Raw genomic sequence first — 14,897 nt, 5'->3', positions numbered from 1 at the left:
AAAGAACTTCATTATCCAATCAACTCTGGCGATTCAACTTCAACTGACATTGATTAGGTCTCTTGAATGATTGAAATGACAGTTGAAAGTGAACTAGAGGACTTTGTGACTTCGCTTTGTCACAACAGCGAATGATAAGCATGCAGGCTTTCCTCATGAAAACCAGAGCAGATTTCTCTCTGATTTTATGAAGTGTGTGGTTGCCTCAGCAGACCCTCGTTCGTGTCCAGCATGCTTGTGACGACGTACTGGAGGGTATTTTCAGAGCTCTCCTCTAGACGCTGTCATATTTCAGGGCCCTTAAAATTTTCCAGATGCATTACAAAGACAGCACATCTCCATGGCTATTTCTTGTTTATATTTGAGTCTCTTTGAATCAGGGCAAACGCGCAGTGACACGCATAGGACGCACACAGCCACAGCACCGGATAATACAAGCAATCCTCCAAAAAGAGAGACAATCCTGAAGAAAAGTGCCTGTAAAGTGGACTTCCGCTTTCTGGGGTTATGAATGATGTTTTTAAAGCAAATGTTTAGACACGCAACTGTTTTTACAGCCATAATCCATGTTTTGTCATATCATTCTGTCAGGAAGAGATGAGACACTTGGCTAAGCCAAAGGCTTTTTTATGAATGCCGCAGCTTTAAGCCAAAACACAAGCCATCCAACAGGGCAAGCCTAAATTGATTTGTTCGTAATAATTGCATTCTTCGCTGATAACTAACATATCATAGAGTCTGCATCTAACATAAATCTGAGCCTGAGTAACTATCTGGCTCATTCTTACAAATGGGGGATCAACCCCTCCGTGGTTTATGTATTCGCATTAAACGTAATCCCTTTCGATCCCGACCAGATGGGTTTTGGTGTGTGCTGAAGAATAATAACAGTTCTTTTTCTTCATTTTTCAGCATCTCTCCCTCTTTCTGTTCTTTGTCTTTCTTGTCTTTATAGAAATGTTTTGAAGTTTTGCATGGAAACATATGGGACACAGGCAAACACCTATGCTTTCACAGGGGCTGACAAGGAGAGCAGAAGACCTCTCAATTGATGAAAGGGTGAGGCAGCACACATGGTATTGCTGGAACAGTATTTGTTATACATTTATAACCAAGTGCTGGTTTATAGGAAGGTCCCAGGTCAGTGCAGACGGCACTTCCCTGAGGACTTTTGAATGGGAAAGTTTTAAGTAAGGTCAATCTTTAATTTCAACATCTAATTATTGTTTATTAATTAGGAAACAAAAATATAATAACAATAATAATAATAACATTTAACAAAACTGCTCAGTGCCAATGAATGTTTAAAAAACATTTGTCAATCAAAAGTCACTTGGTGCAACCAAAATGCAGACACATGCTGGGGGTAATATGCTGGGTTATTTCATAACCCATGTTGGGTTATGAAAAGGCAAGGTTAATTCAGGTTATGAAATGTCATGTGGTGCGACTCTCCAAAAACGTTTTAATATTTATGAATTAATAACTCTGATTGATTGATTGATTGATTGATTGCACTTCTCTGAGGGCTTTTGGGTGGGAAAGATCTTTGTTCCAAGACTATCCAAATCTTTTGTCCAAGTAATTATTGTATACTTCTTAGGAAAAATATTTTCACAAAATATAATAATGATATTAATATTAATAATAATAATAATACTGTTAATACTACTACTACTACTAATAATAATAATAGTTTGAAAAACATTTGTCATGCATTTCAAAGTCATGTGGTGCAACCAACATGCAGACTCATACAGAAAAAATAAAACATGAAGTGATTTCATAAAGGGAAACCCTGCAGAGCCTCATAATTGTATCTTAAAGTCATTTAAAAAATTCCATAATGTAAGATTATTTGTCTGTTATGACAAGGCAAGTTAAGTTCAGGTTGTAAAATGTTCTATGATGTGACTACCCAAAAACCTACATTTAAAAATAATACATTATTAATTATTAATTATAATTAATATTATTAATTATTAACGTTATTATTAAAAAATAATAAAACACAGTGCAGCTTACACTTCTCACTTCTTTTAGCATGGGAAAATTAATGTCACAGTGAAGCTAATGCGTGGGAGAGTGCATAGGTGTGATTGGACCTTCCAGAGAGATAAGAGGGTGCCGAGGCTGTTCACCGGGCCCAGGGAGAGGCAGCTTTTGGTGCATGCCATGACTGTTAATCATAAACCACCTTAAACTGCCTCGGTGCTGCCCGCCAGCCACTGCCTCGGCTTACGACTGCTCTCTTGGGCGTTTATTTTACTCCTCTTTTTTCACTTGTTTATTTTTATCTCCATTCCACTCTCTTTACGGGCTCTCGTTCAGGAAGAAAACAGCACGGAGAAATGCATGATTACAGTCATTAAGCTGAAAGAACACTTTCTCCAGAGGAGATCACCACTGTCCTGCACCTCTCCGAGCAACCGTCCGTTATTTATTTATTCTAAAGGTTCAAGTTTCTGGAATGGAATATATTGTTACATATTCTTCAAACTTAAGAACAAGTTTGAAGATTGACTGCATCTAAGGCAATGACTTCATGCGAGGTTCAGTCACAGGGTCATGTTAAATGTGTCGGATTTACTCAGCTTAAATGTCAGTTTGTTTTATTATGACTTGTGCCGTAATCCTCCCGGCTTTCAGCCTCGAACCCTTTGATGGCTTTGACTGTAAAGACAACACGGAAGAGGAGGGGAACTTGGGAGTTAAAGGAAGGATTAACTGTAAGAGCGAGAGATACAGAATGACATCTTACAACACGCGCAGGTTCTTGAGGCCAGAGAAGTCCACTTTGGTGATCCGGGTAATGTTATTCCGGTCCAGATCCCTGGAAAGAAAAAAAAGGGAGAGGGATTGAGAAAAAAGTTAAAAGCTTTTCATTTCACTTATGCTTTCAAACATGATTTTTCAAGTCTCAGCTCACAGCAGAGTCAGTAAACAGAGAATTTAAATACAGAGGCTCCCTGGCAGTGCCTCGACAGCCCCGACTCGCACCAGATGCCCGCAGGGCAATGCTGTTCAAAGCTGGCGTCTGCCAGGGAGCATTAGTGTCATGCTGTGGAATACTGAGTCTGAGAGGCCGAATGCCTCGCATTCACTGTGCTGGAGGCGACTCCCTTTCAGCATGCTGCTATTGAGCTGCCTCCACTCTAAACGTTCCCATACACACGCTCTCGTGCACGGCTCGGGGTCACGTCAGCGTACACCTGCCCTTTTCTGTTCTGCATGTACAATAACTCTATACAATGCAATTATTTTCTTAATATGTTTAACTGGGTCAAAGTCCCTTTCAAGGAAAGTCTGTTTACTCAACAGCCATGATTTGCAACGCCTCCGGGCAGTTATTCCGGGCATGCAACAATGAGTCCGATCTACTTGAATGGGGAAATCCTGAAATCTCAAAAACTGCTGGCTGTACTCACAGTTAAATACCATATTTCAAACCAGGAACAAAATGTGATGTGAACTGTGCCATAAATGTTGCTTCCTATGCTTAAATAGTGATAAAAAAGCTTATATTTCAGGCTGGTCTGGCCAATGTGGATGTGCAGTCCTAAGAACATAACTAACTGCTTCAACTGTTGACTGTAAAAAAAGATTTACGATGCATCTCCACTTCCCTCCACTATAGGAACATGAAGCCAAAACATCCCAGTATGGCCACTATCATCTCGTGCCAGTAACGTTTGGAGCCCGAAACTGCACAATAGTGATTTGTTTGGAACCCGAGTAGGCGCAGTAGTGATTCATTTAGAGCCCGAGACAACACAGTAGTGATTCATTTGGACGAGTCAGCGCAGTAGTGATTCATTTAGAGCCTGAGTCAGTGCAGTAATGATTCATTTAGAGCCCAAGTTGGCACAGTAGTGATTCACTTGGAGCCTGAATCTGCGCAGTAGTGATTAATTTGGATGAGTTGGCGCAGTAGTGATTCATTTGGAGCACAAGTCTGCACAATAGTGATTCATTTGGAGCCTGAGTCGGCACAGTAGTGATTCATTTGGAGCCTGCCTGACTCAGTGCAGTAGTGATTCATTTGGAGCCAGAGTCTGAGCAGTAGTGATTCATTTGGAGCCCATGTTGGAACCGTAGTGATTCAGTTAGAGCCCGGGTCGGCACAGTAGTTATTCATTTGGAGCACAAGTCTGCACAGTAGTGCTTCATTTGGAGCCCGAGTCGGCACAGTAGTGATTCATTTGGAGCCCAGGTCGGCGCAGTAGTAATTTATTTGGAGCCAGAATCTGAGCAGTAGTGATTCATTTGGAGCCTGTGTTGGAACAGTAGTGATTCAGTTAGAGCCCGGGTCGGCACGGTAGTGATTCATTTGGATGAGTCGGCGCAGTAGTGATTCATTTGGAGCCAGAGTCAGAGCAGTAGTGATTCATTTGGAGCCCGAGTCTGTGCAGTAGTGATTCATTTGGTCTGACCAGTAGTGGAAAAATGTATTTAAAATGTAATTTGATTTTTTTTTAGTTTGGCTTACGTTCCATTCGTTTACATGAAGAGGGCGGGATTTATGACCTACAGTATATTGCAGCCAGCCACCAGATGGCAATCAAACTTTTGTGGCTTCACATTTCAGGACGTGTACGACACACTTGGTTTCTACACTGTAAAAAAAATGTTTGCTGAAATTAGTTAACAACTTTAATACGGCTCCGGGCTGGACTCCGCTTCGTCCACGGTGAAAGCCGATCCGGCGATCGACAGCGCGAAGTTGATGTATTTCCTCAGTGCCCAGCACGGATCAGCTCTAGGCATAACGAAGCGGATATATTGTCCTCTTTTGGAAGGCCAAACAAAGTAGTTTCGCTTTCACAACGAAACACACAGCGCCTTCACGACATGGCAGCGGCGGCAACAACAATACTACAGCGAGAATAAAAGTTACGCCTTCTTTCTTTGCGTGAGAGAACTTGCGTTTAGCCGTTTTAGGTAGGCGTGGTTGACTCTTAACTTTTATAAAGAATATCTCTTTGGATTTGAGACTTTAGTCTTTGCAACTTTACAGATCTTCTTTATGCACCAAGAGCTTGTAACACTCCAAAGAGAAAGGACAATTTGAAATCGCATCATATGACCCCTTTAAAATAAGTAATAATGTGTTGTCTCATGCTTAACTTAAAATTATACATTTAGTTAACTATATTTTAGTTAAGATTTAAGTTATCTCAACACATTATAAGTTGCTATAACTAACTGCAGCAACATTTTTCACATTGCAACTGGAGTTAAAGTGACACCATTGGCTCTTTTATTTAGAAGGCGGGACTATTCTGCCATAGTGCGTGTTGCACTTTCTCCCATTCATAGTAAAACGAGGGCATGAGTCTTGGTATTTCTAAAGTCTTTGCCCAGGTATGTTTTTTTTTCTTTTCCATACAAAAACAAGACAGCTAAAGCCTCAAAAAATGTCTGAGGAATGATGTTTTGCACTGTATGTAAGCAAAGCGAATGAGAAGATGGGAATAAACTGCTAGAGAGACAGACTGCATGGAAACATTTGTGTTTGGAAAACGTCTCCTCTTGCATCTGAATGAATTATATATTACGAAACTAAGTATTTTTCCACTCTAGTCAATACTTTATCCTTTTCCCAGACTGTTTTATCAGTTGTTTCAAGCGTGTCTGAAATTGTATATACATTCACCGAAATGAGTATACATGCCTATGGACTTCCTCTGTGGGCGCTGTTTACTGGAGCTCCGCCACACTGAAAAGATTAACGCTGAGAAATATACAGTGACATATAATGACACACGCATACACTTACGCACTAACATCGGGCCGTCTCAGTGTGTTTTCTCATAATATACATAAACATTTATAAATCTGATTTAAAGGCATATTGGATTTCAAAAGATTTCCCCAGAACCACAAAGCGCACATCAAGCAAACTAATATGAGCCATATAGGAAACATATTACAGGGGACAGGCCATTTACAGACCCTGGATTCCATAACATGATCTTCTCCCAGACGTCGGCTGTGTTTCAAAACCTAGGCAGCATTTTTGTGTGTAGAAAGATGGTGATGTCTATGTAGGTAGCACACTTGGTTTTGCGCTGCAGCTATTACCTGCTGTGAAAACCAACCATGACAGTATCTTTCACACCCACCTTTGGGCATACAAATAAAGAAAAATGTGAATTACCTGAATCGACAAAAATGTTAAACAAAAATATTCCCAAAAATGTTGTCCCAACTGGCCTAGAGTTGTCTGAACAACTGCTGATGAAGCATGTTAAGAGTTTGAGAGCTCCCACCATGCACTGCAGCATGAATAAATTAAGAGATTACTGGTATTATTGCTTTACTTTTTGCTGACTTTATTTACGGTGTTGTTTTTGTTATTGTTTGTATCGTCACTTATTGGTTGTGTGGTAATGTACAGAGCTTATTTCACTTAAAAGGGTTTGTTGATTGTCATCTTTATTGAGGTACACCATTGTTCCAAAATTCAGTTTTCTTTTTTTCAGCAAGGATGCATTAAAATTGATCAAAAGTCACAGTAAACACAGTTTTAATGTTAAAAATGATTTATATTTCAAATAAAAGCTGTTTGTTTGAACTTTTTATTCATAAAATCCTGAAAAGGATGTATGGTTTCCACAAAAATATTAAGTAGAACAACTGTTTTCAACTGTTCTCAGTACAATTAAAAAATACAAATTTTCTCAAGCAGCAAATCAGGATATTAGAATGATTTCTAAAGAATCATGTGACACTGAAGACTGGAGTAATGATGCTGAAAATTCAGCTTTGATCACAGGAATAAAATACATTTTAAAACATATTCAAATAAAAACACTTATTTTATATTGTAAAAATATTTCATAATATTATAGTTTTTACTGTATTTTTGAATCAAATGCCTAAGAGACTATAGGGCCTTTCGCACCGCTTTAGTTGGGTGAGGGCGTTTTCGTACGCGTTTGGCCAATCAATGTCTACTTGCGTCGCGATTAGTACCAGTTGTGCTGGTTAGACCCTGCTCCGTAGTAGGAGCTAATTTGGTTCTCGAAAAAGGCAGTCCGGTACTAAAATCGCACCCAGTTCCGGCGGTGCGAAAACGCCAAAAAGTGGGTAGTTCCACAATTAATTCTGGTACTTTGAAAAGGTTCCCGCGGTGCGAAAGGCCCTTGTGGCAGTGTGTTTTAAGAGTTGAGATCTAATTGCATATACAAGCTATTGTATAAAACGACTGCAGCTTTTATTTACAAATAGTTAGTACTGAGTTAGGACTGATTGGCTCTGATGAGGTCTCACTGGTTTAGTTAAAGTAGTCAACAGCCTTTCAGTTTCAGTTCCCATTACTTGTAATTGCATTAAAAAATAACCAGTACAAAGTTTCTCCTGCATTGAACTCAGAAATCTTAATGCATCATGTTCCCTTGATCTTTTAACTTCTCCACAATTCTATACATACACACAGCGTTCCCACAAATTCTCACTCTCCCAGTCTCTCCACGTCACTCTCTTTCCGTTTTCACATGCCCTAATCTCCCAGTAGTTCCCTCTTCTGTAGATTTCTCGTCTCGTATCCTCTCACCTGCTTGCAATGTAATCCCACTAATAACACCGCACATTTCCTCCCCTCTCTCTCTATCCTTAACTTCAATCCTCACCGTGTCAGTTTTTTACAGTACGTGTTAACAACCCAGGGAGCTAACTAAGTCCTGCTTCCTCTAGAAACTCAATCAAACCTCCGGTCACACTGACAAGGTGGAGTTCACAGATATGGCAGCCCCCTACTGGCTATTGTTTGTTTTAATTTGCTGAGGGGATAAGGTGCCCATTCAAACGGCAGGTGTTCCACACTAACAATGCGCCCCCTCTGGGGTCCACCCCACCCACGCATGCCGTTAGACCACACAGCCCGACTCATCCAGGTCATAAGCCGGCAGAACATTGGTAAAATGTGCTTCTCGGGACGGCACTGGACAAAGAGAAGAATCTTTGCGATTTTGGCTGGAGGATATTTTGACTGGGTCGTGCCGCAATTGCAACACGGCAGGCGACCGAAGTGCCCTAAGACCTCGAGAAAAATGTGCATGAAAACAAAAGAGCTGCTTTTTCTGTTCCCATACGATACCCTGCCTCTCGATGCGTTTCCTGTCGTAATCTTCTGTTATTTTCCTCAAAGCCACACTAGTCTAGTCCTCAGAAGCTGATAGGTATGCTCCATTTCCTCTTGAAAGCTTCTCATCGCTGTTTGGAATCTTAAATGAGTTCTTCCTTGGGTTTGGACGCCTTAGAAGGCTGTTTTTTTATTACATATGTCCAACAATACAAACACATTAATATTCTCCTCATAACATGCACAGGTTATTATCAGAACAGATAGATACATCAATAAGAACTAATTTTGCTCTCATGTCTACTGATTAATTACAACTAAACGCCTTTGAGATAAGCACAGATACATGAGATTATGCTTGTCCTGTGCATTTAAATGAACAAGTTCAGTCATAACTGTCAATGTAATTTCTGCCACCTATTATCTCCTCATTAAATGCCTGCATTAATTATCATTTCTCCTTCACTGAGGTAATTCAACACGGCATCCGTATGCCACTGAAAATTATAAGGCAGATGCTAAACGCAAGACACAGATAGGGATATTTTAAAGGGGTCATATGATGCGATTTCAAGTTTTCCTTTCTCTTTGGAGTGTTACAAGCTATTCGTGAATAGATAAGATCCCTAAAGTTGCAAAGACTAAAGTCTCAAACCCAAAGAGATATTCTTTATAAAAGTTAAGACTGGTCCACGCCCTCCTAAAAGGCCTCATTTAAACACGCCCCCACATGTCTACGTCACGATGTGGGAAGATTTGCATAACACCGCCCAAAACTTTATTTTTGCTGCCTCCGCCACCATGTTGTGACGAAGCTGTGTGTTTCGTTGTGAAAGCGAAAATACCTCTTTCCTTTTCCCAGTTTTCTGAAAGTTCGCCGCCAGAACGCTTGTTCATTTGCACTTGTGCGAGATCAAATAGGGGGGGTTTATTACCGCTCTTTCATCTCCCATGAGCCATGCAGCCAGCAGCCATGTGGCTACCATACATCTCTGGACACAAGCAGTCCTGTCCCAGAATTCCTGAGGTGTACCTCCCAACATATTACCACCACCTCAAAAGCTCTTAACAATCCCATATTCCTTGAAATCGTCACAGGGTTCCATACACAACTTTGTTTTACCGCACTGTTATTAGCCAAAACCACAAAAATGCAATCTTCTATTTTTGATTACCTGGCATGGCTGGTGATGATTGTTTATTGTCTTTGGTAAAAGCCATTTGTGATAAAAAAACATAAAATCATCTGGTTTTACTGTTAGAAAAGATTGGATTGGAGTTTGCATAGGGATAAAGGCCAACTCATCACTGGAGTTTCACGATGAAGGCAGTGAAAATGAAGCAGCCAGTGCGTCTTTAAGTTCCTCTTCATTGTTTATGAGCAATGTTGGCAGTTTCCATCTCATTACGGCCATGCCTGAATGCGAAGGACGTTCACTTCACACTAAGCAGAGCAGACAAAAATGAATTATTTCAAATTTCTTTTTTTTTTGAGAGTTTACCCCCTGGATGGTTTATTTTCAAACCCTGACAGCTAATAGAGCAGACGGCCTGGTGTTCTTGCACAGTATATGACTTCTTAAATTACTAGAGTAACGCTGGGCTGAGAGGTGACATGGGCATCTTCAACACGTCTGTGTGAAAGTCAATATGACAGCAAGGCTACAAAAGGCTCATCAATAACACAAGTCTCATCTTGGACTCCGGGGGTAACTAAAGATACCCTCCCACCAACTTTCTGCAGACGTCATTACCGGGAAGAACGGTCAAAAAATGAGTGTCCCAGCTGACCATATGAACAACAGCCTCTGTACCAGGCCACCATGGGTTTATTTATTTGGCTTTGTGGCGCTCTGTTTCCATTAAGTTTCCTGTATAAATTTCTCCAAAAAAATTGTTTTTTCTTGTATCGTAGCTGATGTTAGGCAGGGGAGCGTTTTCTTTGAAGTCATTACTTCCTAGGCTAAACTTTTAGTGAAGCTACTATTTGAAAAGTTAGTTAGCTACACTATGTAGCAAACAACTCTGAATATGTAAGAAGACACTATCTTTTTAAAATATTTCAGATAATGTGACTTGAAGCATTAAATCGCAGTTAAACGTACATGTAACCTAAATACAAGCAGTGAACTAGAAAAATCATAAATTATATACATGGGTACACAATAGACGTCAGCATTTAACTAAATGGGGTGTAAAATCTTGTGTAGGGACTCAAATGAATCAGTGAATCATTTTTAAACACTTACATGAACCGTCTAAACAAAATGATTCACTAAATGAATCAAACATCACAAAAAAGAACAGTTAGAAGAGAGCACATTTTCTCATGGCTGCAAAATACAATGTGACAAATACACAGATGTACTGTATTGTTTTGTCACACTACATCACTATGTGACGTCTGAAAAAATGAACTACTTCTACTCCCCAACACTTCATTAGAGTCCTTTCTGCCTACCGAAAGCCTAGCAAAACCCTCATCAAATCATTCAGAAACTCTGGTTTGATTCTTTTGTTTACTGGTTGCTAGCTGCAACCGAGTGTTTGAGTCCGTGATCCTTACATCACAGTAACGAAATCATAAAACCACACACGGTTCTATTCATATTTGTTAACTTAGGATAAACACTGTCACTTCTAGCTACACTCAGCCACAACTAACAAGATGTACTGATGAGAATAACGAAGCTCTTGATGTGTTGCTCTGGTGACAAAGTGCGCAAAACAAGATCCCTCGTAAACCTGAAATGGCCTGGAGGCATGTGCATTATCGAATCCAGCCTTCCATTAAAGTATGACACAAGCTTGGAAGATTCACAGACTTCTGGGTCCCTGACATTCGGAGTGACCTCTTCGAGACTTTTGTGACGAGAGGTCTGCTGGCTCCCAGACTCACCAAAGACAGCACTAAGCTTTGATGTACTGCCTGAAATGAGACACATTAAATATTTTCCGTGCACGAAACCTTTTTTTTTTTTTACTAAAGTTGGGTGGCGAATCTTTCCCCGAAGACTTTGCCCACAAGCAGTGCCAGCAGCTGTCTGGCAGACTGCAGTGTGTGAACGGCCGCGCACCGAGCGAGAGACTTCACATATGCTCCTCATATGCCCACTGAGGTCAGCAGGGCACCGGAGACCACAAACCCACCTCCTGATTCGCTCCAATACCAACACAACAAACACACACACTATCCCGCTGACTGACTCTTTGCGATAATAAAAAACTGACATGCGGCATAAGCAAACGCTGACAAACGGATATGCAATCGAGGGCGGAGCTTCCAGTTGGGAAAGCAGGAGTTGGCGGTTTCACACCGAAACTTCATTAAGACACCCAGAGTGTGATGAGAGGAAGGGAATGCTGCCATTCTCTCCTGATCCGGCAGACCAAACACGCTACACCAGCCACAAAGTGCCACATTGTTAATAAAGTGTTAACTGCAAGAGGGCCTAAGACTCCGACGAAGAGAATTTGCTATTAAATGCTACAAAGTGTGTGCGTAACTGGTGCAAATTAGAGCGAGGGAGATGAAAGAGCGTGTGTGAGTGACTGAAAGGGGATATTACAGTTGCGACAGGATCTACTAATGAGCGCAAAATCATATGAGCTGTCAAAGAAAGAAAAGCCTTTCGAATAAATGCACATTTATTAGAGGGAAATGTGCCTGAACTCTGGAATTGTGGGTAACTAGGCCTTGCTTAGGGCAGAGGTGCAGTCATTACAGTTAAATCAACACTCCAGGGTGCTCTGGGAAACCTGGTGGCGTGTTAATCGTACCCAGGAGACGTGGAGACGGGTGCTTCTGGACTTTGAGGGGTCTTGAAAACTGCTACTTTGCAGATGCCGAAGCTTGGTGCAAAACACTGGATGAATTGCTTGGTTTTCAATGAATAAAACTGGTTATGAGAATATGTAAAGTCATTAACAAAAACAAAGACTTGCATCTGTCTCTAGTTTAAGCAAGACTCAACCTGACATGGTATATTTTAAAACAAATCCAATATACCGAGGGTCATGAGACCCTTATTTATTTTTCTCTCCACATGAAAAATTCCACTGAAAAGCCCTTTAGGGGTTAAAGGTTGGAAGGTTCAACCAGACCTCTGGCCACTGAACAGACTGGAAGGCTTTCCTATCAGATCCCGCCAAAAATATTATATTATACCAGATGGTTGTGATACTTAATGAACTGTCATGGCTTATCACGACAGAAGTGCCGCAGGTGGAAACAAGGAAATTAAGGATATTTTCACAGTGAAATTCACCAGTGGTTAGAAGTAATCTAAACACATAAGAGAGTCAGTCTTCAGCTGCAGTGCGCCCCTCAACGGGCTTGTGGTTCCCCAACGAACACAGCCAAGGTACATACACACACTCACACCATATGTCCATTAATCATGTTAATGTTTGTGTAAACTCATTATACTGGATGAAAGAATCCGCTGCAACGCTGTTCAGCATTCAGATGTGGACATAATATCTCAAGCCTCATTTAGAATATTCTGGATAGAATCAATGAAATGTGATTTTACTCAAGTCCAAACTTTTCAAACTCTCAATACAAAACTCTGCACTGAAACTCCTCATGCATTAGACAGTTTATAACAGGCTACATAGAATTTATGTAAGTTTAAACAAAAAACGTAAAACTTGCAGCACTTAAAATGGATTTGTATCCTCTACAGAAAAACATGACACTGAGTATATCCTATACTGATATTAAAATAAATATTTTGTTAAAAACCGAGCCTATGCTTTAAATCTATATTTCACTTTAAGAAGAAAACTGACCTGCTTTAACAACTGCAAAAACACTGTTTAAAGAGGAAACCTGACCAACTGAGCAAAGGTAACATAATGCAATTTTCTTCTATCAGCTTAACATATCTTATTAAGAAAATTATAGTAATGTTTTACAATAGTGTCCATATTACACAAAATACTATTACTGTATTAAAGCCCATTTAATCCCAGTGGTAACATTTGTGACCTGCATTCACTTAATGATCTGTTGAGTTACTGATGTGAAGTGAGTTGTGCAACTATAAATGGGGTTCAGACTGTCTTGATTTCATGTGAACATTTTTTACATAGCTAGTGTAAAACGCTACAAGACCAAAGCTGATTTATTCCAGTTTGAGAGAGATCTGAGAGATGATGTCTTTTAAAGAGCTTATTATTGATGCATTATTAAATCTGCTCTCTCTCAAATGTTCACAATACATGTAATCATATCATTGACCAGTGGGAAACCCAGAGCACAACTGTGATGGATTAATTCCTATTATCAAATTTTTGATTTTAAAGCATAATTGCAAGTAAAATAAAAGCACTGCTTCTTGAATTACCATTCTATTTTCAGCACAGTTGCTTGTTCGTTGGGTAGATAAATACATATTTTAACCTTTATCCTTGCATCTGCGCTTTTTTACTTTTTTTTTAATACCTTTTAGTAAAAGGCATGCAGCTTCACTGGTATCCAAAATGGGTTTATTTAGCTTCAAAACAGTTATTTTCTTTTGATTTAAATTACCAGCCTACTTCAGTGTTTAATACCATTCAATACGTGTAGCATGGACACTACTGTATGTTACAAGCCAACAACAGCTGTAAAAAGATGAAGAAAAAACTTTAATTGCATCTCCCGCTCACAATACATGAAATCGCGACGGTGCCACTGTCTGTGAACAGAGGTACGCACCGCTGTCATTACATTATTGGTATTCAAGTAACGCGATAATAGGCATACTTACAGTCTCTCGGCATTCCTCGGGATTCCCCTGGGCACCGTCTTGAAGCCTTGACCCTGACAATCCACATGTGAGCCCGAACAACTGCACTTATGCGGGCATCCATTCACAGCACAGCACAGCAGCCCGCACAGCACAGCCACTGTCCCCCAATACTTCACCCACCGCATCAGAAATCCTCTGAGGCTGAGAGCAGCCCAATAGCAAAAGAAAAAAAATATGCAAAAACAACAAAATAAACTAATGCATAGGCTATTTGAAAAACAAATATGTATCCGCGTCTTGTCCACAGCCAATTAAATCCCGCGCGCAAAAAAATACAGGTAGGACAAGGGGTGAAAAGAAAAACTTAAAGATGAGCTACAATACCAGCATAAAATAGTTCCAACTTTGAAAACTTCTCGAAATGCATCAGAAAAAGCTTTGCGCATTCAAACGCGAGGTTTCATCTGTCTCTCCACACCACTGAAATATACAGATGCGCATCAAAAGTTAGAAATGCACATCGCTAACTAGGAAAAAAGCCCTTAAAAAGTCCGCAAAATCATTCAAAATGTCCAAAACGATTCCTGCTCATTCTTCACCAATTGCGATTTTTGGGTCCAGCATGCAAATCCTCATTGATAGTGTTTGAGAAACTTCAGCGGAGCTCGTACCTATTGGATTTCCAGCCCCCAAACTCTGCGCTCCACACTCCTACTGGCTAATCTGCGTGATGTCACTCTGGGATATTTGGGGTCTCGACTCGAGAAGTTGTTGGGACAGCTTCAAATAACTCAGCCCGCTCTAAACGCTCGGTAACTTTGAGGGACGAACACGAAGTTATGAATTAGAAAGCGCCATGCGAAAAGAAAAGACACTTGTGTCATCTATATTTTTTTTTAAATCACAAAGATAAAAATCGCAATAAAACAAGACTGATATGATTTTATGTTTCAACAAGGTTATCCATATTCACCAGCAAGAAGGGTTTGTTCACGGAGATTACAGTGATTAAGAACACATATATAAATAAATATATAATAAAATAAATTAATAACACAACCAAAAAATACCTG

The 14,897-nt window shown here is 40.1% G+C and overlaps 1 protein-coding gene across 1 annotated transcript in view; it reads right to left on the bottom strand.

Moving 5' to 3' along the window:
* Positions 1-14,378, bottom strand: part of LOC107741095 (slit homolog 3 protein-like) — a 196,687-nt gene extending 182,309 nt beyond the window's left edge. The window contains exons 1-2 of the mRNA XM_016553687.1: positions 13,843-14,378; positions 2,762-2,833 (exon numbers count right to left, since the gene is read on the bottom strand). Of these exons, the coding sequence (XP_016409173.1) occupies positions 2,762-2,833; positions 13,843-14,009 (239 nt within the window). The 5' untranslated portion in view covers positions 14,010-14,378. The remainder of the gene's footprint in view (positions 1-2,761; positions 2,834-13,842) is intronic.
* Between the last annotated feature and the right edge of the window lie 519 nt (positions 14,379-14,897).

This window comes from Sinocyclocheilus rhinocerous, unplaced genomic scaffold (assembly GCF_001515625.1).
Source record: "Sinocyclocheilus rhinocerous isolate Xijiao unplaced genomic scaffold, SAMN03320098_v1.1 scaffold44, whole genome shotgun sequence".
Lineage (NCBI taxonomy): Eukaryota > Metazoa > Chordata > Actinopteri > Cypriniformes > Cyprinidae > Sinocyclocheilus > Sinocyclocheilus rhinocerous.
Note: the sequence above shows the minus strand (reverse complement) of the source record. Positions and strands in the feature narration are given on the sequence as shown.